This window comes from Polyodon spathula, chromosome 3 (assembly GCF_017654505.1).
Source record: "Polyodon spathula isolate WHYD16114869_AA chromosome 3, ASM1765450v1, whole genome shotgun sequence".
NCBI lineage: Eukaryota > Metazoa > Chordata > Actinopteri > Acipenseriformes > Polyodontidae > Polyodon > Polyodon spathula.
In genome coordinates this window covers 20,568,764-20,594,951 of record NC_054536.1, presented here as the reverse complement: position 1 = coordinate 20,594,951, position 26,188 = coordinate 20,568,764, and the positions used below count along the sequence as shown (strand labels likewise).

At 36.1% G+C, this 26,188-nt stretch overlaps 1 protein-coding gene across 3 annotated transcripts in view; it reads right to left on the bottom strand.

Moving 5' to 3' along the window:
* Positions 1–26,188, bottom strand: part of asic1c (acid-sensing (proton-gated) ion channel 1c) — a 291,132-nt gene that overhangs the window by 17,210 nt on the left and 247,734 nt on the right. For all 3 annotated transcript variants that reach the window (XM_041244645.1, XM_041244642.1, XM_041244643.1), the window contains exons 2-5: positions 17,016–17,166; positions 14,239–14,366; positions 3,264–3,414; positions 2,453–2,509 (exon numbers count right to left, since the gene is read on the bottom strand). In XM_041244645.1, coding sequence (XP_041100579.1) covers positions 2,453–2,509; positions 3,264–3,414; positions 14,239–14,366; positions 17,016–17,166 — 487 coding nt within the window. The remainder of the gene's footprint in view (positions 1–2,452; positions 2,510–3,263; positions 3,415–14,238; positions 14,367–17,015; positions 17,167–26,188) is intronic.

Genomic DNA, 26,188 nt, shown 5'->3' with positions numbered 1-26,188 from the left:
GGTAGATCATGTGTCGAGTGAGATCAGAGGGGTAGATCATGTGTGGAGTGAGATCAGAGGGGTAGATCAGGTGTGCAGAGTGAGATCAGAGGGGTAGATCAATGTGTACAGTGAGATCAGAGGGGTAGATCTGTATGTACAGTGAGATCAGAGGGGTAGATCATGTGTGGAGTGAGATCAGAGGGGTAGATCTGTATGTACAGTGAGATCAGAGGGGTAGATCTGTGTGTGCACGGTGAGATCAGAGGGGTAGATCATGTGTGGAGTGAGATCAGAGGGGTAGATCTGTATGTACAGTGAGATCAGAGGGGTAGATCATGTGTGGAGTGAGATCAGAGGGGTAGATCTGTATGTACAGTGAGATCAGAGGGGTAGATCAGTGTGTGGAGTGAGATCAGAGGGGTAGATCAGTGTGTAGAGTGAGATCAAAGGGGTAGACCATGTGTGGAGTGAGATCAGAGGGGTAGATCATGTGTGGAGTGAGATCAGAAGGGTAGATCTGTATGTACAGTGAGATCAGAGGGGTAGATCATGTGTCGAGTGAGATCAGAGGGGTAGATATGTATGTACAGTGAGATCAGAGGGGTAGATCATGTGTGGAGTGAGATCAGAGGGGTAGATCTGTATGTACGGTGAGATCAGAGGGGTAGATCATGTGTGGAGTGAGATCAGAGGGGTAGATCTGTGTGTACAGTGAGATCAGAGGGGTAGATCATGTGTGGAGTGAGATCAGAGGGGTAGATCTGTATGTACAGTGAGATCAGAGGGGTAGATCATGTGTGGAGTGAGATCAGAGGGGTAGATCTGTGTGTACAGTGAGATCAGAGGGGTAGATCATGTGTGGAGTGAGATCAGAGGGGTAGATCATGTGTAGAGTGAGATCAAAGGGGTAGACCATGTGTGGAGTGAGATCAGAGGGGTAGATCATGTGTGGAGTGAGATCAGAAGGGTAGATCTGTATGTACAGTGAGATCAGAGGGGTAGATCATGTGTGGAGTGAGATCAGAGGGGTAGATCTGTATGTACAGTGAGATCAGAGGGGTAGATCATGTGTGGAGTGAGATCAGAGGGGTAGATCTGTATGTACAGTGAGATCAGAGGGGTAGATCATGTGTGGAGTGAGATCAGAGGGGTAGATCTGTATGTACAGTGAGATCAGAGGGGTAGATCATGTGTGGAGTGAGATCAGAGGGGTAGATCTGTCTGTATAGACAGTGAGATCAGAGGGGTAGATCTGTATGTACAGTGAGATCAGAGGGGTAGATCATGTGTCGAGTGAGATCAGAGGGGTAGATCATGTGTAGAGTGAGATCAGAGGGGTAGATCTGTATGTATAGTGAGATCAGAGGGGTAGATCATGTGTGGAGTGAGATCAGAGGGGTAGATCTGTATGTACAGTGAGATCAGAGGGGTAGATCATGTGTCGAGTGAGATCAGAGGGGTAGATCATGTGTGGAGTGAGATCAGAGGGGTAGATCTATATGTACAGTGAGATCAGAGGGGTAGATCTGTATGTATAGTGAGATCAGAGGGGTAGATCATGTGTGATCAAGATCAGAGGGGTAGATCGTGGGGTCTACAAATACGTTTTTGTGCTCTGTGTATTTACGTTCTAACCTTTCCAGCCTTTAAATCACAGACACAAAAACTACGATAACGGTTCTACAAAGCTGTTAATTGCCAATAATTCAATATAGCTACCAGTACTCATGGCCACCCATAAAAAACACAGCTATACAAAGCCCTAAACAAATGTGTGTTAAGAGAAAACCCTAACAAAACTATTTTAGTCGGGACTCTGTTAAATTAAATATTAGTGCCAATATGACATACAGCAGATAAAACTACCCAAAATTTCATTCATGAATCAAAATGAATGGCTTTGTGTTTTGCACTATTCATAAGGAAGCCCATATGTATTCCTTAATTATAGTCAGTATCGTAAATATAATGCTATACGTTACTCTATTAAAAAAAAAAATGCATATCTATTTATAAGATTGACAGTTGGCAATTCACCTTTCAATTAATAAATTTGTAATCGATTCACCCAGAAGCCAGTCAAGCCTTTCGTATGGATGCATTGACTAATTAATTTATTAATTGCTGCACAAATTGCTTAATTCATTGGTGAATTTCCAAATTAATTGATGAATTGATGGCCGAATTGCCGAATTAATTTCAGAATTCAATAATCAACTGATGAATGAATCTATGAATTATGCACCTATTGACTAATTAATTGACGAATTGATGGATAAATAGCCAAAATCATTTTCAGAATTTAAGGACGTATTGAAGAATTAATCTATGAATTTATGAACGAATTGGCAAATTAATTGATGAATTGATAAATGAGTTGATGACTTGACAAATAAATTGATGGTAATTTTGGTACAAATGGTGCTCCATAGTTTACTTTGGACAACTAATGAAGACAGGCGGTTCTTACCTAATGCTGGGTCTGCACACTCTTTATATTGCTCCGGGGTGCACACAATGGCATCACCTGCAGGGGCAAAATACACAAAACTGGGGTGAATTCAACATACCTTAAGAGTATGCAGCTCCCAGCTGGAGTTTCTTAATGCAATTACTCAGATATAGTATTTTTATAATTTTGTATATGTCTGTGTTAAGGTGCTTTCATCAGAGTTCCTGAGAGGAAGTGATATATAGTGAATTATAAACAATAATGCCTTTCTTAAATACCACAGAGATGCTATTTTAATTGCAGTTTATTACCCCAAGGAAACCCAGGTGAACCATTGATGACACGCGATGACAACATAATGGATTTAGAACAAATATTGCACAGCGATCCTGATACAGTGGTGTCCTGGTACTGATCCATTTTGGTTCATACCATTGGTATATTAAAATATGTGGTAGCATTCTATCAATAGGTCCTGTCACTGCAGACACTTCTTACTACAGAACCATTACATTACCATTTGAGTGCCACAGCTTTGTCATCAAAATGAAAACAATTTTAAAGGAGGTGTTAACTGAATATAAATAAATATTGCTCGACATGTTTTATGGTGAAATCCAAACATCATAGTTTGACATCACCAAACACACCACATTAGCAAAAGTAAAATATGTGTGCTTAAATTCTAGCACCCTCTGGAAAGTTTGATTGAATTTCTCAATAAAACATGATAATAATGTGTGTGCTGTATTTCTGACCAAAGCTGTTGGTATGCATGTTTCACTGTAGATATGTGTTGTTTCTGGCATGGTCCTTGGATTCATCTTACCTGGCATATGAACCATCCTGCAGTTGCAGTTCTCAATTAGGTAGCGTGTTTCGCAGTCAATGCGGCAAGCCGTGATGCTGTAGGTGGAGAAAAACTCTGACTCTATCGGCGTCGACTTGCAGTCCCCCCAGGGCGGAGGGAGGTACATCAGCTAAAGAGTTACCAGGTCAGAAGAAACATGTTTAGTTGTGGCCCATGTGAATTATCAGAAAAAATATAAAATAACACACACACACACACACACACACACACACACACACACACACACACACAAATGAAAATATTATTTTTTAGGATGTAGACAAAAGTTAGAGAATTTATGCCCAAAACATCCTGAAATATATATTTTTCTTAAATAACTGTATAATTAGGTAATTGCTACTGTACATAGCCAATTGGTAAGTAAAAGCTCAGTGAACAGACAAGCAGAAACCATGCAATACTAGTCACAGGTGACACAGGAAGCCCTGAGGAAGGCAGAACATTTGGGGAAATGGAGAGTCAGAAAATGCACAGAACCTTGGATAGGACAAGAGGCTACAATATTTCAGTCTATAAAACCTATTATGTTTATCTTATTCTTAGTAGATTTTTTTTTGGATTACATTCTAAATAGTAATATGTATAAAAATGTATTGTAAAGTGCCAAGTGAAATATTTTTTAGACTGTGATGTGCCATGAAATAAGTCATTTTTTACTGTGAAAGAATACAGCCTAGGTTATTTTTGTAACGGAAATGACATTTGTCTATTGAATTTCTTAGCCAAGATTTTTGTCATCCATTTAGTAGAAATGGAACATGCAATTAGGTAATTTCATATTCAAGATGTTGTTACAGAGAGTGCCAGAAACAATAAGGTATTGGTGAGGTTTTTTGATGAAATGGGATTGCAAACATTAATTGCATTACCTAGGCTTTTCAGCTCATAGACAAATGCCGCTACTGAATCATCTAAGAGACATTTCAAAACATATTTAAAATATCCATTCACAGAGCACAAAATTGCGCAATCTATGACAGCATAATACTGTCATAACCCTTTCACACAACCAAAGGGATCATTTTACACCGCCAAAGGGAACTTTCAAACCTGTTATTCAACAGATCGTTTTCATGGCAATGGCGATTCGCCCATAAATCACAGCATCAGGCAGCCGTCCCTTTATTTCTGAATTCACCTCGTCAGCCCGTAAAGTTAACAATTCCTTAACTTATTCCAGACTTCAATTAGTACCTCATTTTTGAGCAGCCATTGTATTTGAAAAAAATGAAAGCGTGTAACACCAACAGCAAATATACCCAACAGGTCTGGTATATAGTCACGTGGGATGTTGACTTTCAATCCACCCCACTATAGTGCTTCAGGCATAGCATTTCACACAGGAATTAAGACGGTTCAGTATGGAAGGCCATCCTGGTCAAAAACACGTTATTTAGTAGACGTTATTACTAGACTTTAGTACGTGTAGTAATTATAATTATTATGTGTACTAATTTGGCTAATCAGATCACTGAAAATTAAATTAGAACCAATCAATTTAAATAAAATAGTATGTGTAATGAATTATCATATTAAAAGTCGCTTTACATCTGCCATTCCCGCCCAATTCGTGGCGGTATAGACTTGGCATTTGGTAAAGTCTAGTGAAAGATGAATAGCCCCAGATCCTCTGAGATGAGCATCAATAGGCAGCTTCAGAGCTAATATGTAACTAATATGTAATTTTAAACAAGTGATGAAATATCTGATGTTAAATCTAATATTAGCTATGACAACTCAATATATAAGTGTAAAACTGAAATAAATATAATTAGAAAATAAAAAATAAAAAACGATTGTGTGCACTGACAATACAAACTGAACCGTGTCACGGTCAATACTGTCTCTCTCAAAAAGTCGGCAGCACTCAGCAAATCTATGTTTGCACTGTTGAAGAAAATCTCTCACTGCCACGATTTGCAATCTTCCTTATTCTGATTCTTTTCTTAAAGGCATTTCATGTCTGAAATTGAAAAATGTTTTATCCCGAAGGTGGTTGGCTACTCTTATAATTATGCTGCATAATTGTAAAATGGCCAACCACTATGTAGAAAAAGTATAGTTAATTTACATTTATTTAGATATATGTATTATGATTGGTCCAAATCAATATGTGTACTAAATATTCGAACGCATACTAAATAACTTGTTTTTGACCCAGGTGGCCTTTCATAGTTCAGTGCCATCTCTGAGCCAACTCACGAGAAATGCTCATTATAATAATGCTCATCATAATAATACTCATTATAATATTCTTCATACAAAACAATGCTGTACACTAAAAGCCAAAGGTCAAGTAAAAGTCGGCAAAATCAAACAACCTCTTCCACATCAACTGAAACTATTAGGACCAAACAAAGATCGATGGCTTTTTTTATGACGATAATGCACCCATCTGCCATACCAGAATTGTGTGCAAATGATTTAAGAGAAATGCCAGACACTAAAGGACCTCAATCCAATAAAACTGCCACATTTGCAATCATGATGCCCAGCTGAACCTGACATGTACATGTCCTGATAAAGTGGCAAGGCAATGAAATTCTAAATATCTGATTTATTTACACAGTATTTTGGATTTGGATAATTGGCCTTGCTTGCTCATTTCAGCACTAATCTACTAAAGTCAGAATTATCAAGGGTTAGTGTTTGATAGAAGATTCTATGGACAGAACATCGCTGTCAAACTATTTCAGTTTATTGAAATGGAACATACATCTTGTTTTGTTATATATATATTGTATATAATAAACAATATTATTAAAATAATAATAATAATAATAATAATAATAATAAATAATAATAATAATAATAATAATAATAATAATAATTTTGAGTGCATCTCCAGTGTCGTGATAATTCAAAGATGTCTTTTAGCTTGTCCTTCTGTTTTATGGTAAATTGGGTCAAGGAAGACAAATCAATTTGTTGTGTGCAAGAACTGTTCCTGGAAAAGGTGTCAAAGCAGCAAGCTAATGATACACGATAAAGCATTTCATCATAAAATAAAATTAAAAAAAAAACATGATCCTTCTAAACCCTATTGAACTTTGATTTACACTGCAGTAAAGTTTAATTTTCATATAAATCTAACAGAATCAGAATGCTTTACAAAAATAAGTAGAGATATTGTCGATCCTTCAATGCATAACTACCATCAAACTCACTTGGCTGTATTTTTATCATGGTAAAAAAATTGCTTAATTCATGGCACATCACATTCTAAAATGAGATATTTCATGATATATATTTATATTTATTAGAGCAGAAGCATTGCCTTGTCACATTCATTCATCCATTTTCTTTACAGTTATTATACAACAAATGTTCTCAGATACTTTGTGGTGATACTTTTTTATGTACACCTTTTAAGACATTTTGTTTTCACCAGTAGTGAATTATCAAACAACATACAAAATATGAATAATATAAATATCATCTCACATTTTAAAGAAATCGTGCTGCTCTATGTCCAACCATTTACATGAAGCTAACCAGGAATAAAATGCAGCCTTGACTATAGCCAACACTTTCTAATCTGTATTGATAATACTTTGTCAAGATAATTCAACTGCTAACCTCTTTTGCAATACAGAGTTACATAGCTATATTTGCATCTCCTAACAATTTTTGGGGATCAAAATAAACTTTACAACATAAGAAAATAAGAAAATTTACGAACAAGAAGAGGCCATTGGGCTCATCTACACTCATCCAGTTCTTAGGGGTTGATTGATCTCTAAACTTTGTCAAGTTGAGTCTTAAATGATACAAGTGTTTCTGCCTCAACAACATGACAAGGTAGCCCATTCCTCTTTCTCCTTCCCTCTGTCCCGAGTTTGTCTCCATTTGATTTCCAACAGTATCCTCTGGTCCTGGTTTCTGTACTGTGCTTAACGTAATGGTTTGGATTAACAATGTCAACTCCTTTTAATATTTCAAAGACTTCAGTCAAGTCCTCCCTGATTCTTCTTGTTCCACAATTCAGTTCTTTCAGTGTTTCTTTGTAGCTCAGTCCTATCCTGGGATTAGTCTGATTGCTCTTCTTTGGTCTCTCTCCCTTTGGTGCTGTGCTGACCAGAACTGGACACAATGCTTTATACAACCTCATGATTACCTCCTTGGATTTGTACTCTACACTTTTGGCTAATACCAAAGCATCCTAGTTGCATTTTTTGATTGCTTCTCCACATTGTGTAGTTGTTGACAGTGATGAATCTATTACAACACCCAGATCTTTCTCTTGGTGTGCTTCCTCAAGTTCTATCCCCCTATTCGGTATTTGGATTTTACATTTTTGTGACCAGCATGTAACACTTTAAATTTGTTTGTGCAAGTGTTTGTTGATGGAGGAGGAAAACGCTGTCTCAGGCGTCGATTTGGTTCAGATCTGGTGACTGAGAAGGCCATGACATATGGATAACATCAGTGTCATACTCATCAAACCATTGGACAACCACATGTGCTCTGTGGATGGTGGCATTGTCTTTATGGAAGACACCCCCCCTTCCCCCGGTAGGAAAGAAATGCTGCAACATGGGCTGAAGATGATCAATCAGTACCATTAAGTAACGATTAGCAGTGACCTTGCCGTCTAAGGGAATGAGTGCACCCAAATCATGCCAGGAAAATGCACCCCACAAAATTATGGAACTACCACAAGCCTTCAATGTTGGAACCAAGCAGTCAGGGCTGTAGATTTCTTTAAGTTGGCACCACATGTGCACTCGTCCTTTTGTCGAGAACATGGTGAAGGATGATTCATCTGACCATATCACATTTCTCCACTGCTAGGTCCATTGCTTGTGCTCTTTGCACCACTGGACTTGCAAACGTGCACTGCCAGGTGTGATGAGCGATTTGTGCACTGAAACCCGACTATGGTATCCCGCTCTGTGGAGTTCTCGGTGGACGTTTTTGATTAAACTGGCTGCTTGCGTCCCAGGTTGAAATTTGCAGTCAATTGACTGCAGTTGCTCACCTGTTTTGCCTTGCACTTAATGCACGGATATCACGATCCTGGAGTATGCACTTCCGCCCACTGTTGCCCCTTGTTCATGATGTTTTTCCCTCGGAGTTCCATGCCGACATCACCTTAGACACCATTACTCGTGAAACATCAGCAAGTTGAGCTGTCTTGGTCACTGATGCTCCTGCCAAACGCGCCCCAACAATCGTCCCTCTTTCAAAGTCACTGAGGTCTTCTCTTGCAGCCATGCTAGCCATAATTATAGGCAACCAGGCCTGTCCAGCATTTTTATAAATGACCCTAAGCATGCTGGGATATTATTTGCTTAATAAGTGCATGAGCCACACCTGTGTGGAAGCTTTGCCTTCAATATACTTGGTGTCCCTCATTTACCCAGGTGTTTTAATTTTTGTGTTCACTATCTGTATATCAGAGGTGCTGCAGCTTACAGGTGCTTACAGCATCTTCATTGAAGAAGTCTAAGAAGTTTATTAGGCAGGTGCACCCTTTTCTGAATCCATTTTGGCTCTTTGATGCCATTATTGTATAGATACACTTCTAGATTCCCTCTTATGATTGATTTAATGATTTTACATGTTATGGAGGTGAGATTCATTGGTCTGTGGTTTCCTGGTTCTACCTTATCTCCCTTTTTAAATATGGGGACTTGGGTGTGTGTGTGGAGATGACAATTTGAAAGAGAGAAGCGGGATCTGGTGGCAGGAGAATTGAGACAGAGTTAAGAGAGGTTGAGTTTACGAGCTTTTAGAGAGCCTTTGTTCACTAAAGGCTAAAAAATAAATGCAGCAGTTTCCTACTGTTTTGAACTGCAACTGTTGTCTGTCTCATCCTGGAAACCCTGCAGCTCAGCACTACAATATGTAAATAAATCCTGTTTGACTGCAGGGCGTATCGACTTCAATCTCCATCTCAATCTCCGTAGCGAATGCACGCATTCGCATGGCAGGCGGCTACTCTGTCACAACCATTAATACCCTGTATCTTTCTAAACAAGGGTATTAGGGGAGCTCCCTAATAAAATCTGAATCTCAAAACAATAATAATATAGTACAGTCATTTTTACAGCTGTGCATAATGGTATTTAAAACAGGATTCATTTATCAGCCTTTTAACATATCTGCTCTTACTTTGGTCCCATCGCAGTTGGATACGAGATGGATTACTGATGGATTACTGACAGAGTAAAGATTTTTAACTGCATACACTCTTGTTTTTTTATTACTGTATTGGGGGACATTTTGAATGTCAGGCTATTGTGTGGGAGTTTATGCCTTCCATCACTTACTGCAAATAACGTTAACACAAACAAACCCTTTTAATAAGCTTTGCATTCTGTTTTAAAGCAATTGTAAGGTTGCCTTAAATGCCTTAGTTTCATGTTCTTATAACACCGTGTTGCTAAAACCTTTTATACACATTCATAGATGCATTATCAATTGCTTATAACAGAATCCTAAAACTAAATAGCAATTAAACTTGACCTTATTACATTACTAGGTAATATAATCTAACATTATTTGATGTACAGTATGAAGTGCCAGTTGCTCAAGCACACTTTTAACTGCAGACTCTTGAGATATCAACTTCCATACACACACGCACACTCGCTCAGGAAAGAATAAGTGCTTTCAAGATGTGAAGCAAGCATGCCAGCTCGAAGTGAAGATGAGAATGTGGTGGAGATAGGTGAAGCCACAGACATCATGGTGCATTCCAACTCAAAGGGCTCCAGTGCAGCATGCAGCAAACCTGGATGGTACACTACCCGCTGCTCTTGCGCAGAAACCAATGTTTGGAAACCCGGGGAGACCCCAAAACCCAGTTGATGAATGAACGAAGGCTCATTGTGGCTATGAATCTGCACCTTTATACCAGCCTTATAGGTTGTTTCGTCTGGGAAGGTGATTGTCACACCAAACAAACATACAAACAAACACAAAAAAAAAGGAATGGATTCATTAAGAAAGCACAACTCTACACAGATGAGCAGACTGAGGCCTATAAATGTATCTATTTTAGAACCTGCCTAATAAACCAATGTCCTTAACCAGACAAATTTGTAAAAGTAGTGTCTGTCCCACATAGCATACTGTATTTTCACACATTTGAAGCCAACATGTAAATAATAAAGTGAACAATCTTGTTGAATTGAATTTTATTTTTTGTTTCTTTTTATGTGATTTTAAATTTCTTGTGTAACCCTGTTAGATCAAGCTGGCAGATTTAAAATGGATATGTGAATGGTAAATGACAGTGTTTGCTTTGGATAAAACTGGCAGATCATGACGGATTATGTGCTAATGAAACACACATCAACAACAACAAAAAACAATACTTACAGTAACTCAATTCAGAAGTTTTCCATTTTGCACTACCCATAAATGGTTTAATATTTGACGGTATAGTTTGTGTTTATGACATTGTGCTTACAACACAAACCAAAATTGTGTAAGCAGCTCTGAGGCTATGATATCCTGTCAGCTTTTTCAACAATAGTTTAGATTGTCAAATTTAACAGTAATAGTTTTCAGCTCTCTAAACCACAAGATAGAAAACTTTAAAACTGTTTATGTGAATTGTTTGGGGTATGAGAAGTTTCCCCGTTAAGAATTAACATATTGTATATGCATATTAAAGTAGATACATATATATGCAACCTATCATGGTTTGATTATAGATGCAGGAAAAAAAAAATTTAAATAAGCACTTGTATACACTTCATGGTATTTTCTAAAGTCCAATAAAATGATACTGTATTTTAGATACAAAGTTTTTAGTTTCTTATGGAAAAAAAAATTAAAATACCATTGGAATAAAGCATGATTTGAATACCAAGTATAGTATTACCCTGAAGAAAACTTAGCAGAGCTCCTCAAAAGGTAACTTATTGGATTAAAAGTTTGTACTTGTTTATACTGTACTGTAATATCAGTAACTGAGACAGTATACCCGAGAAATGATTATTTGTATGAAGAAGTGCAATGTACTTTTATCTTAAATATCTCTTTTTATGAATCCACTGTGACATCAAGAAATCTAAGTCTAAATCAAGCGACATCTATTTTAACTTTTTTTGTGAAGTCAAAAAGTAATATTTTCTAAAAACCACAAGGGCTGTCATCAATACATATTATTCTTTTGACACCTTATTTCCAATGTAATAAAAACTAACCACCTGCAGGCACCATTAAAGCTCAGTAACTATTTTTCATTAAATTATTATTGTGGCTCTTGTTTTTAAGAATTCAGTGAAGGATTTGCATAATACAAATGACTAAACTGTCATGTGTCTCAAGGCTGGAATTTACTCACAAATAATACGGATCATTTTACTGCTACACACTTTGCACTGAGGCAAAATGTAATAAAATTAAATGCAGCCTTACAGCAGACTGTAATATATCTCAGTACTAATGTTGATACATCAAAGTACACTAACAGCTTTTAAAAACAATAGTGCAGCCATAGTTTGCATATTACTAATACTAAAACTGGTCTTCACAGGCATGTACCCCTTGTCACATATTTAAGCACAGCAGTGGCTGTTAGAGTCAGTTCAGTAGGTGCTTGGCGATGAAGGATTGCTGCCTGAGATATTATTGAAGCTATTTAATCTTATTTTGTTAAAATCCAGATGAAGAGGCATATTTTATTTGTAATTGTTTATTCCATTTTTTATATAAATAAAAGTACACTCCCCAGCATTGAGCCACATATCATGAGTCTCTGAGTCCTGCATTTACTTTTCCTGCCTGTTCCTGTTATGGAGGCTACAGCAACCCCGCCCTCTGGTGATTACTAGCAGTTAATATAGTGTTGTTTACTCCTGCATTGCGTACATCTGTCCATCCACATGAGTAGCGATAGGACATGGATAACTGTCATGTGGAAATAAAATCGTATGATGGAAATGCTGCCCATTTTTATTTCCGTCACCCCTATTTATTCATGCTCTTCTCTATTCACCACCCTTTCAGATGCTGCCCATTTTTATTTCCATCATACGTTTTTCTGTATTCGCCACCCTCCTCTGTGAATTTGGCATGCATCTTTGTAGATTCGCCTGCACCTTTTTTCAGATGACACTGTCTTGCACTCTTGGACCACCGTACCGTAAGAACAGCGTAATAGAGTGTGAATGTATTTGGTAAACTATTGGTAGTATGCTGATGGATGCAGAGTAATGCGCAAGAAAGACCACAAGTCCATCTTTGTAATAGATATTTATTTAGAGGGCAGCCATGTATTTAGTTATCACATGTATGACTATAGCACAGAACTGTTATATGTACTATTAGATTTTTCGAGTATGTGTTAATATCAGAAAATGATTTTATTTCTAGCTAACATTTTAAGAATATAAACCAATCCTTCTTTGACACAGAGGGGGCACCTGTTACATGACAGGATTCAAACAGACATTCAATTTCTCACATAGTGGTTTGTTTGGGAGATGCCCTTCTCTATCTGCAAGTTTGATTGAAAATAACAAAAACACAGGGAACTAACACAGACTTTAAAATGGTGCAGAATTCTTTATTTAATCTGCCTCTCATTTCATCTTTTAATATACATTTTGATTGGCTTAACATGCTTAACTTGGTATTTGATATATAGTCAAGTCTAATTCTGCCAGTCATCAGTTCAAGTTATGTATACCAAGCTAAAGCACTTATAAGCACTGCAAAATCTGTGGCCCTTTTCAGATTTGTTTAAAACATAACCTTCTCAAAAATGTTGTTTTCGAACATAGCTAAAGGTTACCCGTTCATCAATTTTCTGTGCATTTTCAGTTATGTTCTCCAATGTCAGTTATTTGATTTAGAATGCCAGCCCCCATCCTATTTTCATAACTCACCTGGACTTCCATCTGTTTTATTAGACTTTCTTTTTGTTGAATTCATTGGTTAAAAGTAACATGGATGACACAATGAAGTATAGCACCATTTTGAAAAGAAGTAACCAGTCCACGGTTGGATACAGTAATAGTGGAGGACCACCGTAAGCTTGCTTTATGATTCCATTACACTACATGACTACTAGCTGCTTGCCATATTTGGTGTAATACACATCACAATATCTCACACTTTCTCTGTATTCTTTGTATCTGGTATGGTTTGTGATTATATTACATCAATTATGTGACTCTGATATTAAACAGATTCAATCCCACCAGATTGTCAAAAATAATATGCAGTTTAAGTTATCAAGGAATCAATTATTGGTGCTGTGTTCACTGAGATCTCAAAGCATACTGTTGCAACAAATTCAGCAGAAATAAATTCACAGCAATGAAAGGCTCTACATTACCTTGTATCACACACACACACACACACACACCTAATCAGGACAGTCATTCTTTTGAACAATTTCACTTGAGCATTTGATTATGAGACTATTGATCTGCAGCCAACTGGAAATGTGCAGTGTGTACTGCATCTAATTGCATTCTAACCTTGCTGTAACTTGATTCATACTTTTTTTTTTTTAATCATTTCATATCTACATTTTATATCTCATTCCAAAGTCAAGATATATTATTATGGTTATTTAAATATTGATCTTATTTTTGACATCCAATCTGATAATATTTAATTAATCCATTGTGTCATTGCTTATCAAAATTAGTATTCTAAGTCCTAACAGTAGAAATTATGTTTTTCATCTCTAAAAGCATACAACTAAATATGTACTCAATGGGGAAACTGACTGAAAACTCTGCATTTAAGACCTGTAGTACTTTTACATATAATTATTGTATGTTTTTTTTGTTTTGCTTTGTTTTTTTGTAAATATAGTTTTAATAGTGCATGTTTTAATACACACCACCACACTTCCATTGGGTGCAAATACAGGCATTTATAAACTATAACCACTAAATGCCCTAAACGGTTGGGGTTGGTGAAGGTGGTGGGGGTAGTGTGTGTTACTTCATTTAAATACCCTTTGCTGCTGGCATGACACAAATGTCTGAAAACCAGGAGCTACACCAAATCCCAGCTGGTCTATGAAGGGAGGCTCATCTTGGCTGTGGATTTGAACTTTGACCCCTGCTTCATAAGAGGTCTCATCTGTGAATACAGCAGGTCATAAAAGGTAACAGCAGGCTCTCATAGCAACACCTGCCCATCACTCCAAATTACATTTTTATTTACCCAATATCAGTCAAGTTTTCAATATGTGACAGTACAGGATAAAAAAAAGTACAGCTTAAGACTGTAAACTAGTTGTATAGTTTCTGATATCAACTCTGGGCCTGATTGTTTGATAACTTGCTGAGTGTCACAGCCCTGGTAATACCACAATACAGGGCAATGATTGCATCTTAATAACTGGTTAATAACTTGTAAAACTTTGTAATTACATAAGGAATGTATGTAATTACAGTCTAGTTAATGCATATGCTTTCTGTAATTGATGTAACCTAATACTTTTCCCTTCTAATTGCCATTCCACTGTCCAATTATTGTTTACCACACATTTTCATTTCTAGATAGATAGTTATTTTTGTTTTCTTTTTAGGTAATACTTTCTCCAAAATTTGGAATGACTGATTTGTTAGAAAGTGTTCAACGCCCATGTCTAAAGTGTACTTAGATGTGTTAGCAAGAACAAAAATAACAGTTTGTTGCTGTAATAAAAGTAACAATATCTATGCTGCAAGGTTGTCATGCCACCCTGAACTTGTGGTATGTGTAAATGAATATAAGGATATGAATACAACCCTAAGGCTGAAATATTTCAAGTACCCTTTCACTGTCCTCTTATTGAGTCTTAATTAAGTTTTCTTCACAAAAATCTCTGAGGGATTTTGATGGGACTGTAATAGCTCCACGTTGGCCCACAGTATCCAAAGCTCTCTGTGCTGAACACAGGCCCTTTCACTAAAGCAGGTTGGTCAGCATGTGTTAAGTAGAGATTTGACTTGACCTTGTTTCTTTGTCCATCCAGCAAGGAATGCAATGAAATGTGTCACCAAACATGTGAACTGGTACAGAGCACTGACATGAATTAAAACAATGTCATTTAATTTAAAAATAGTAATTAAACCATTTTAGCTGAGTAATTGACAGGTGACATCAACAACTGTAAACCACCAATAAAGCCTAAAGCAAGGTGTAGCTATATTGAATACGTTTCTGCTAGACGTAGTTAGGCACAATGAAGAAGACACTCAAAACAATGAAATGAAATTCTAGTAATTACTTTATCTACTTTTGTTATCATGGACTGTCACATTTTGGTTGATTCCCAAATCAAAACAAATACAGCAAAAACACATTCATGAACTCATATTAAAGAAAATGGGATTAGTGCATTCATTGTTAACAAATGGATTTGAACATTTCCATTTCTTTGTCTCTGTGGAAGGTTAAACTGTCATTATGTCATACTTTTGCTTTATCACTCAATGGTCCAGATAATAATTAGTCTGCATAATCTTATGTATCTACAGTTTGTTGGACCAAAGATGGAAAACACACATATTATTATAGTAATAAATAATATTTTTGTTGTTTTGTTAACCCACATAATAACTATTTTCTAAAATTGCACACAACTGGTTGCCTGAGACTGTTGGTCTTTCCCAAAGAAGCCAGTTACCTGTTTGAGACTTTCTATCATAAGTAGAGCATCTTACTGTAGTTGCAAGTAACATACAGTATAGTATAGTTGCCTTGTGTAAGTAGCCTATTTGACCAACAACATAGTAACAGACAAAATATGCCAGATTTGGTATCATTCACAATTTCAACCCAATATATCTCACAACAAGAATATAACAATTGTAATGCATCCAGAATAGTAACATAGTAGCTGGGAGAAGCAGTTCAATTATTGTTCTGAGCAGTTTCTCTCTTGCTTTACACTATTATTATATATTTTCTTTTTAATTTGCCTTTGCACTTCAAAATGGTGCCCGAAGTGGTTACACAGTTAAAATGTTGTATTATGTATTTAATATGTATGTGCTACAGTGTAAAAAGGTATAATGAGTAATATAATTGTAGTTGTAGGATTGAAATAAGTTCAGATTCATTGCCAATAGGCAAATCAAGAAAAACTGTAGGGGTGGTGGCAAAGGATCTTCTAAGCTTCGGATAGCCAGACGTCTTGCAGCACAACATTTGATAAAGAGCATCGATAACAAGGTTAGATGAGAACACAATGCCATCAGGGGGCAAAAGTAGGAATATGATAGCAACGTTACATAGTTTTATTATTAAATGCATTGGAAAACATGCACTTTTATGGTAATAAGGAGTGCTGCAGAACTGAAATGGTGTGCGCTTAAATTCAGATGTAGCTTAGGCTGAAACAATGCAGGATCCCTAGCCTTGACCTCTGCAGAACACCTTTAACTGCATAAACATGTACATTTGCTTGCTTATTTTCCACCTTTCTCTCTTCAAAGACTGTGTGTGTGTGTGTGTGTGTGTGTGTGTGTGTGTGTGTGTGTGTGTGTGTGTATATATATATATATATATATATATATATATATATATATATAAATAGTCCATTTATTTAAAGATTTTTTCTCCAGTGATAAATGGACTATAACACTTTTGATACAATATTGATGTGACATGGACAACACAGAGTACAGCAAAGGTAAAGTAATGCATTTCTTGTTGACTAATTCATCCCAAAGTAGAGCTCTGATTATGTGTGTGAACGTTTCCCCCCAGAAATAAAGGCAGTTGTCTTGCTGTGCTCACCGGTCTCGCCCCAGACTGGAAGGTACTCATCCTGCTGAATGTCCAGCATGATCTCCAGGCCATTCCCAGTCCCACCCTTCAGTGTGGTCAGTATTGGATTGCCGTCTAGGCCAGAGTTAAACGTGTAACATTTCCCGTAGCGCGTGTATATCTGTGGGTAAACAGAATCAGTATGTTAACTTGCGTATTTAGTGGATTGTCAATATGTAAATTCTCTAGAAATATTCACACTTTGAACAACTTGTATTGTATAAAGAAAAAAACAATCAACGTCTGTAAGTGCCAGCATCATCTAATGAACACCTACTGTGGATCAAGTTTCATTTTTTATCACTAGATGGCACTGGCTCTTACAACTATTAAGATACTTTGACCGATCTAAGCAATGTTACTTATCTTTATGATGTCTTGTGGCCAAGAACCCTTGTCTGAAAGTAAAGCTGGTGAAACTCAAAGAAAATGCAAATACTACATGTGTCTAACAGTGTCACAAATCTCATAAGTTATATATAATATAAATAAAAGCAATATAAAAAAATGTATGTAAGATATCAGCCATTGTTCCCCCCTTTTGGTATTCAATTTTAAAATCAAAAGACCCTTAACTACAAATACAAAGCAAGCCAGTCTCAGATGTTAAATCAACAATGTTTATTTCTATCAAGGCATCACTTCTTATGATGCGAGTCTTTTTGAGTTCATGTTGTCCTTCAGCAGAAGAAACTGCATAACTTCTAGTTTTTAGAAGCAAAGAATACTGGACCTCATTTATTTTATGTGGACAGGGTGGTGGGAGGCTAATTGGATTCAAGCAATGTAGGAGGCATTGACAAATGACCTATAACATTGCCAGTTAGCCTGTGCTACAGGCATTTTTTATGTGAGTAAAAAGAAATGGTCTTTAAAAATTACATTTCGTAGCTTATAAAATAGCAGGCAGGCAATTGCACGTCACTGGAAAGCTTTCTACAGTATATTTGAAAGCAGCTCTAACACATTAAAAACACCTGAGTAGTATTTATTGCATTTTTACATGATAAGCCAGCTGTGTAATTATTCTTTTAAGCACAGAATCCTTGCACTTGAAACTTAGTTAACGTCCTTAACACATGGTTCTAATTGAGAATCATAATCAAGCACTGACAAATATAGTACAGAGCAATTAGGACTGTCATATTGCACTCAGTATATGTCTGCAATTAAAATAAGTGCCTGTGCTGCAATGGATCAGTCTTATTGATAATTAACTGCACTGTTATTCATTTAAATCAAAGAAGACTTGCAGCTTCCAAAACTCTCCATTTCCCTTACTTTTTGAAAGCCAACCATGTTGACTGTTGTAGTTTAAACTTTATTATGAACTATCCATTTTATGGCTCCTGCCTTCCCTTAAATCAATAACAGTGTGATCTGCAGGAAAAACAAATTGGGACATTACCAGGTATTTGGCACAAACACGATATATAATGAAATGAAAGCAGGACACATTGTCTGAAAATAGCTTAAAATCAGTAAAATCACTAGCCTTTCCCAGTAAAATACAAATGACTTGCTGACAATTATTGTGCATTGAGGTATTAAGTTAATCTGTGATTTTGTTACATAACTACCAAAAAAGTTGTTGAGGCAAGTTGCTAGCAAGCACACTATCTACAAATGTGACAATTTCACTGTGTGTTTGAAGATGATTGTGCAGTTGACTTATTTGCATTTGTGATTGTGTGGCATGCGTACAAACTACCATGACGCTGGGTTATTAATTGATTGTACTGTATACCAGTGCCATGCAAAATCAGTATGCACTGTCCAAGATAACAGCTCCTTAAAATATTTACAATTCAAAGAAACATTTCAAAAGCTGTAATTAACTGTCATTAATGTCCAGGATGAGGGACTGAGAGTTATGTCTTTTCTTCTTTGTGCTTATCCAGAGATGACCAGCAATCTGTGACTGTCTAATCCTTACCACTTTCATTTCTAGTAAAATCAAATACACCTCCAGCTGTTGTGATGCAGGTTTTATAGAATAAGCAAGGTCTCAAATAACAGACATTGTCAGAATTTCTTGTGGTTTATCCGAATGTTTAGAATCTGCTGCAGCTTTCCCATTAACATGCATACACTGGCTTCAAGTTGGTTAATCAGAGGGAAGAACCTGTTAGTACATCTGAGGATTGAAATTAGGTCTTCAGGATCAAAGTATAAGGGTGCTGTTTTCAGTGAGCAAATACTGTAGTATTGTTTACTGTGGACAACGGTTAACATACAGAAGAATGGTTCATATACAGAAGATGTTTCCATTTAAAAGCACTTTAACGGTAAATATGTTTTTACCATATCTTGACTTGCTGAAAGGAAGGGTGTCAACATGAAGCCCAAATGCGGAGCCCAAATGTACTGTTTGCCAACTTTAGACTGCTACTCAATGCAAAAATGTAATACATTTATCAAAGTGATCACAGTTTTGAATTTGAACTACTTCCTACTGGCACCCCATTCACTACTTGTTCTTCTTGGGTTCACTTGTCCCTCATACAGTAATTATATTATGGGCTCAAACAAGAGATGTCACTGTGAATTGTGTCTTTGGTCACGAACAATTCCTAGCATGTTCTTGGACCATTATCCATTTATCAACTAACCAGATGCCTCTAAAAACTGTCACTATATAAAAAAATAAAAATAAAAATTAGAAATGTCAGCTCTTTGTCACTAGATGGATCATATCTTGTTTGAATGTGTGTCAAAATGACAACGCAATTCAGTTTTGTAAGATCACTGGGAAAGAGTGCTGAAAAATGTGTGTGCTGCTTTCATATCTTTGAACTTGAGCCCTACATAAGGAATTAAAATGCACCAAATGGTAACTGTGTGTCAGTATCTTTGTAGAAGAGATCGATGAGAGGATGACTGTCAATGTCTGTGGGGGTCATATTTGCTCTACACTAAAAGGATCAATTGCATAAGGAACATTTCTTAACAAGCAGCTGCCATCTTATTTTTGCTTCACAGTTCAAACTGTTTGCTATGTAATGTATTTGATCTTGTTATCAACTGTGAGGATATTAATGAATGCTTTCTGTGTTTTTCCCATAACATTTGGTAATAATCTGACAGTTCATCAGTTGAAATTATAATAATGGGAGCGTAATGACACCAATCACTCAACCATTCAGTGGCACACTCTGCATCAGAATTTGTTATATTTGTGGTAGAATGGGCTTATCCTAGGGAATGATTTTCTAGGATTAGCAGGGGGGGGGGGGGGGGGGGGGGCTGATTTCAGGAGCTTGTTTAGCCTGTTGGCACAGGGGTTAATAACAATAATAAAAAGGAACTGTCAAATCAGATGTATAGTTATTTATAACCATTCAACACCAGGCATGATAGAATGCACTACAAGCTAACCAACCTTCTGTGTACTGCAGGAGAAAAAAGAGGCACATTTAATAGACAGAGCACAGCAGTGACAGAAGGTCCTTGAGCCCGAAGCACTCTCAACGCAACAAAATAGATTGTGTATTACAGCGATCACAGGGACTGAACTAAATTAAAAATTAAAGAGACTATGATGAAATAACCAAATAAACATATTATCCTGTATAGCCATGGTTCAAATTTAGGTTGACTTATAAATTCATTGGAAATGCATTTTTAAAAGGTATCAGTGATCTGATCTGATTCTTGATATGAACACAGAAAAGAGGACAAAAGGATAACAGCAGCAGCGACTCACCACACATTAAAAAAATATATATATTTATGATGGTTTTTATTTGACATTGAGAAATCTCATCATGAAGCATTGGTGGTTGCTCTGCCAGTTACCCAGAGCAGAGTTGTTCAATTTGGTGAAATTTTCCATTTTACTTCTGCTAAAATAGTAATAATCTGTCTAGCTTTCCTTATGCCTAACAACAAATCACGTCCCAGTAACTAGGTTTCAGTGAGTTCTTGTTTAGTTCACATCAAATCATTTATTTATATTCCCCAGGGCGACAGATTCATTCGTAAATAACAGTGTGCTAATGTGTGGAGTTTTTTTTATTAGTTTGTTTTGCAATTCAGTTTCATCACAAGCGAGCACTTCAAGTAAATTGGTTTTGGAAAACAAGGAACAGTCAGCGGAACAGATTTGATGCCTTTAGATACTAGATTTTTTTTTTTTCAGATGCTTATTATATCTTTATCTTCTTAAACAAAAGCGGAACAGTAATGATAATGTAAAACTAATAATTAGACATACCTGATTGGTATGTTTTCAACTATAATAAGGGTAAAATTACCTGTGTATGTAGTTAAATTTATTTTGCTTCAAGAAATGTAAGCTTGAATTTAGATTATTGATGTTATAACAAGTGTTAGGTTCTTACTAAGAGGGAATAACATTTTGTAACATTTTGTAACATGTAACATAAAGAAAACTGACTCTTCCAGCACAGCAGACAGTGGCTCTGTGAAACTGCAAATCTGTGTAATTTACTTGATAAACCATTTCTTCTACATTTAGAATCCTGTCAGAATATTTTGACAGTTCATTTTTCAATGTTTGTGTTTAACTTCTACAGTAGTACTGTCAAGGGTTGATAGGAAATATAGCAGAAGACTGAAAGTGCTGTTTTCAGATTTAATTGAAAGTAAATGCAGGGTTATGTATGTTTTCAACCCTTCACAGTAATGAAAAAAGAAATGTAGGATTACATTAAACAAACGTCGAAGAGTCTGAGGCCCTGACACTCATATCATTTTTCAATAAGATCTTTTTTCCTCACACTTGGACCATGTTGAACAAAAGAATATAGTGTGCTCAGTAACTCTAAAATACCAAATGCATCATAAATACCATTCCCATTTAAAAAGCTGGTGAAAAACAAATCAATCCAGTCTTGGTACCACAAAGCTTTATATCGCAAATAACCAAATACGTACAAGTAAATCCTCGTTCACTTTTGAGGTCGACTGTGACAATCCTATAATTGCCGTCCTAAAATGTATAAACCAAATTTTTCAGGGACCTCATTTCACACTATTTGTATTGTGGGGATGAATAAATCACCCCTGTTGTTTTTATTATTTCTATATTGAAAAATAATTAAATAATTATAATCAAATTTAAAGAACAAAACCTAGCAAAAAAGGTAGCACTTTAAATTCAAGACCAATGGTCAATGGTTACAAGATAACTACTATGTAATTATATTGGAATGGCCATGTAAACAGCATCTTGTTGCCTACTGCATTTACATATGACACAGGCCATTTCCATGTAATTACACTTTTGGCACCTGAAGTTGTAGAAGAAGGGGCCCTTGGTAGTTACCCAGTTTATAGCATGTTATTACAATGTTATTGCACCATTAAGTATGACAACACAAATTATGGATGAACCAGTGATGGTTTAACACAGAAGATCCTTAAAACTGCATCACTTTAGTGACCTGGTATAATTTGTATGTCCAGACACATTAAAAGGGCGTTCAACTGAGAACATGATTTATTAGTTTTTCTCTATTGTCTTAATACATTTACTGAAACTGTTATCAAAGATACTGAAGTACTTAAAAAATAGATGGTGAGTAAGTAGATTCAAGAAAATGCACAGAGTCCTTTTCTTCAATCAGTTGCCAGGTTTATTGAAATATGCAGGGAGTCTGGTCCCAGGTACAGGACATACAGAACTCAAAATTACAATGTTTGCGTGACATTAAATACCCTTCTGTATAGATGGTCCACCTCCCCTTTCTCTGACATTAACCAATGGTCAAGGTAATTTAATTTATTGTGTGAGTGTTAATGTGTGTGTGTCTGTGTGTGTGGTCTAGTGTGACAACCTCTGAACTCAGTGCACTCTTCACACTCCTGGAGACAAAAGGTCCATACATCTGCCTTTTGTTATCTCCTTGCGACCCCCTTTGATGCCAGTGGGATTATCTCTTTTGATTTCTCTGAAGTCTAGCGCCTGTTCCCTTCTAGTCCACAGCATTGTTATCTCGTTAGCTTGCAGTCATTGTTGGGCAGTTTGTAGACGCATCGTCTCTATCAGTGGTTAGCAGTACATGCAACTTGAACCAAACAGTCTGCTATCTGCAATATTAGTCTCTTTTCAGAAAAGAACACCAGTATAGCTCTGCTAGTCCACATGCGTAGCAAACCCCTAATCAATTCTCAATCCATGTTTTCCAACAGATACCAAAACAGGTAACTCAAAAACCAAAACCCTCTTCTCATTTGCAAAGCTATGAACACTTTTCCCTACTTTTTATACAAAAATGCAAACATTAAACCAAGATTTGCATATCACTCAATACAGTGTTATATCTTTAACACAAGATTCATATGAGAGTGTCTCATTTTCAAAACACCAATATCTGTTTGCAATTCAGAGCAGTCAATTCCAATTACACCAAATTAAAATTCCACACATTCAAATGAAAATTGCACAATTGTTCAATCATTCATTAGATCTCAATCATGAATAAAAGGAACCCCAGGTGACCTCACAAATGTTGTAGAGAAATGGAGCAGGTAGTAGAGGACAGACAAGCTGGTGCTCGTGGAAGCAGGGGTAATCGACACAGGCCTCAACACCAGAGAGAGCCGAGTGTGACACCATGTCGCTGTTTCTAATGAAAGTTAGGCAGCAATATTTGACCATGTCATGAATTATGGATTAAGAATGAGAGAAACAGGGCTTCAAGTGCAATCAAATATAAAACGATCAATAGTTGCATCCATCATTATTGCCTTTAGAAATGAAAATAGGTAAGTGAACTTCGCAGACTGTACAGCTTTGTAATGTAACACTAATGTACTTAGAACTGGTTTAATTGTTATAATACAGCAATGTACATGTGTTGACATTCCAGTCATTTTTAGATTTGAAAGATAACCTCCTACCGGTGACCATGCTCGTCGCTTCATTGATAAACAGGAGAGTGCGATTGTAGATAAGGCCATCGCCAATAACGACATCAGCCTTCGTGTGATACAGAGCAGGATTCTTAAAGTCAATGACACATTTTACAACATAAATAATGTTTGCTTGTCTACAATTGACCATGTTCTAAAAAAAAATGTATAGTATTGAATGAAGCAAATCTACCCTATGAAAGCAATAATGAAAGGGTGAACTTACGATATCAGTATGTACAGGTAAGTTATTAGTGTAAAATCTATAATAATAATCAACAGTATGTAAAGTTTTTATTCTTGTGAAATGATTCTGGTGGTTTTCATCTACCTTTAGGTGAACTAAATCTGAATGTTATTTTATTTATTTTAGAGAATTATGGAGTTTTATGTCCGTATTTCGCCCCATGAATACATCTTTGATGATGAGGCAGGTTTCAATTTATCAAAAAGGCAAAATATTACTGTGCCTTGTTTTTGCAAATGGAAACTTTGTCTATTTAACAGAATATATTTTAAGTTACTATGATTTATAAAAAAAAAAAAAAAAAAAAAGTTTATATCCAATATGCTTGTAACGATAATGATAATAATCGAATTATCTATCGATTGGGACCCCACAATAACAAATTCATGATATTTTAATGAAATTGAATATTCCACGAAATGTTTTGTACTGTCAAGAATATAATCTGTGTTATTGCTTCTAAAAATTGTTCCTAAATTCAACGCTGAGAATTAACAACTCTTAAAATCATCCCTAAACTCAGCGTTGAAAGCTAGTGACGCGCAGCGTTGACTCAACACTGACTCAACGAACTCAGCGGCTCTCAGAGCTGCTGAGCTGCTCAACAGATGGTGACACCCACAAACACGATTAAGCTGCTGTATAAAAATGATGAATGGGATTTAAATGTAGATACTGATACCGCTGTCCTATTTCAAAACGGTAATTGTTAATATACTCATATTATTTATTTTATTTATGTATTATTGTATAACAAATAAGACGCAGCAAATATGACAACGTAAATATATCATTTAAGAAGCAATGCAGAATATTTAATAAAAACTTGTATTTCAGATTTTGTAATATTCTTTTGAGATTCTGAAGCTACAGGCCGATATGCAGAATCGCTCATTTTAAATCTTGCCGTTTAGTTTAAATAAAATAAACAGTTTTCACAGTGAAGAATGGATTTAACGGTCCAAGTCACATTTTTGACAGCCGCGGCACACTGGCAGGGACTGCTGCATTCGTTAGAAGCCGGGCTACGTTATTCATAATTGTAACCTCAACAACATATTAACAAACAAAAAAAGAGAGAGATAAAGAATTACTGGAAATTTATCAGATTTGACACTTTTTAAAAAGCATTTTAACTCGATAATGTTCGACAATCGTCGTTAGAATTTGCATGATAATTTGACAACATTAATATCCAATGATGTCAATTAGTATTAAATGAATCATATTTACTACATGCAAATAAGGAACAATTCTGTTATTGAGGATGGAAATCCATAACAGCATGTATCAAAATAAAGTTATTTTCCCTATAATAATTTGTGTTGTAAGTGCATGAAACATGTAGCAACATGTATCTGTATTTTGAAGTGTAAAAAAAAAAAAAAACTACAAACAAGACAACATAGACAACATAGACATCTTTACTTTTTCACAGGCTTATCTAATTCAATTAAATCCCTTTTCTCCACATTAGGGAAACAGGCAAACAGTGGTATTAATGTATTGTAACAACAAGCATTCCAAAAATGTATTAGTTTTTATAAGAAAATACCAGTCTTTTATTTTTTTTTATTTTATTTTTGAACAAGCTATAATTAGGCTCCCTATTGGAATTAGGTTAACCATTGAGCTTTTGTGCTTACGTTTTCTTAAACCCTATTACAGTATGCTCAATCGCAACCCTTGCTGCTGAGTGACCAAGCCCATCTTTTGTTTGCGCAGAACTAGAAATCATTCATATAAAAAGCAAGGCTGCAGTTGTGTATCTGAGTCGCATGTCAGATTACAATAACTAATCCAGAGTATCCAAGGTTAGGAAAGTGTCAAATAGCTGACATTATATATGATATTACGTTTGTATTTTTAGGACAATATTCCCTATTATATTATACATTATATAATGTTTGTTTGTTATAATTGAATATAAATAATTAATGTTGTAGTCTACAGTAATGCACAGGTAACAACCACTTAAAATCCCCTGTACAGAATGTGAGAAGAATGTGTTTGGGAG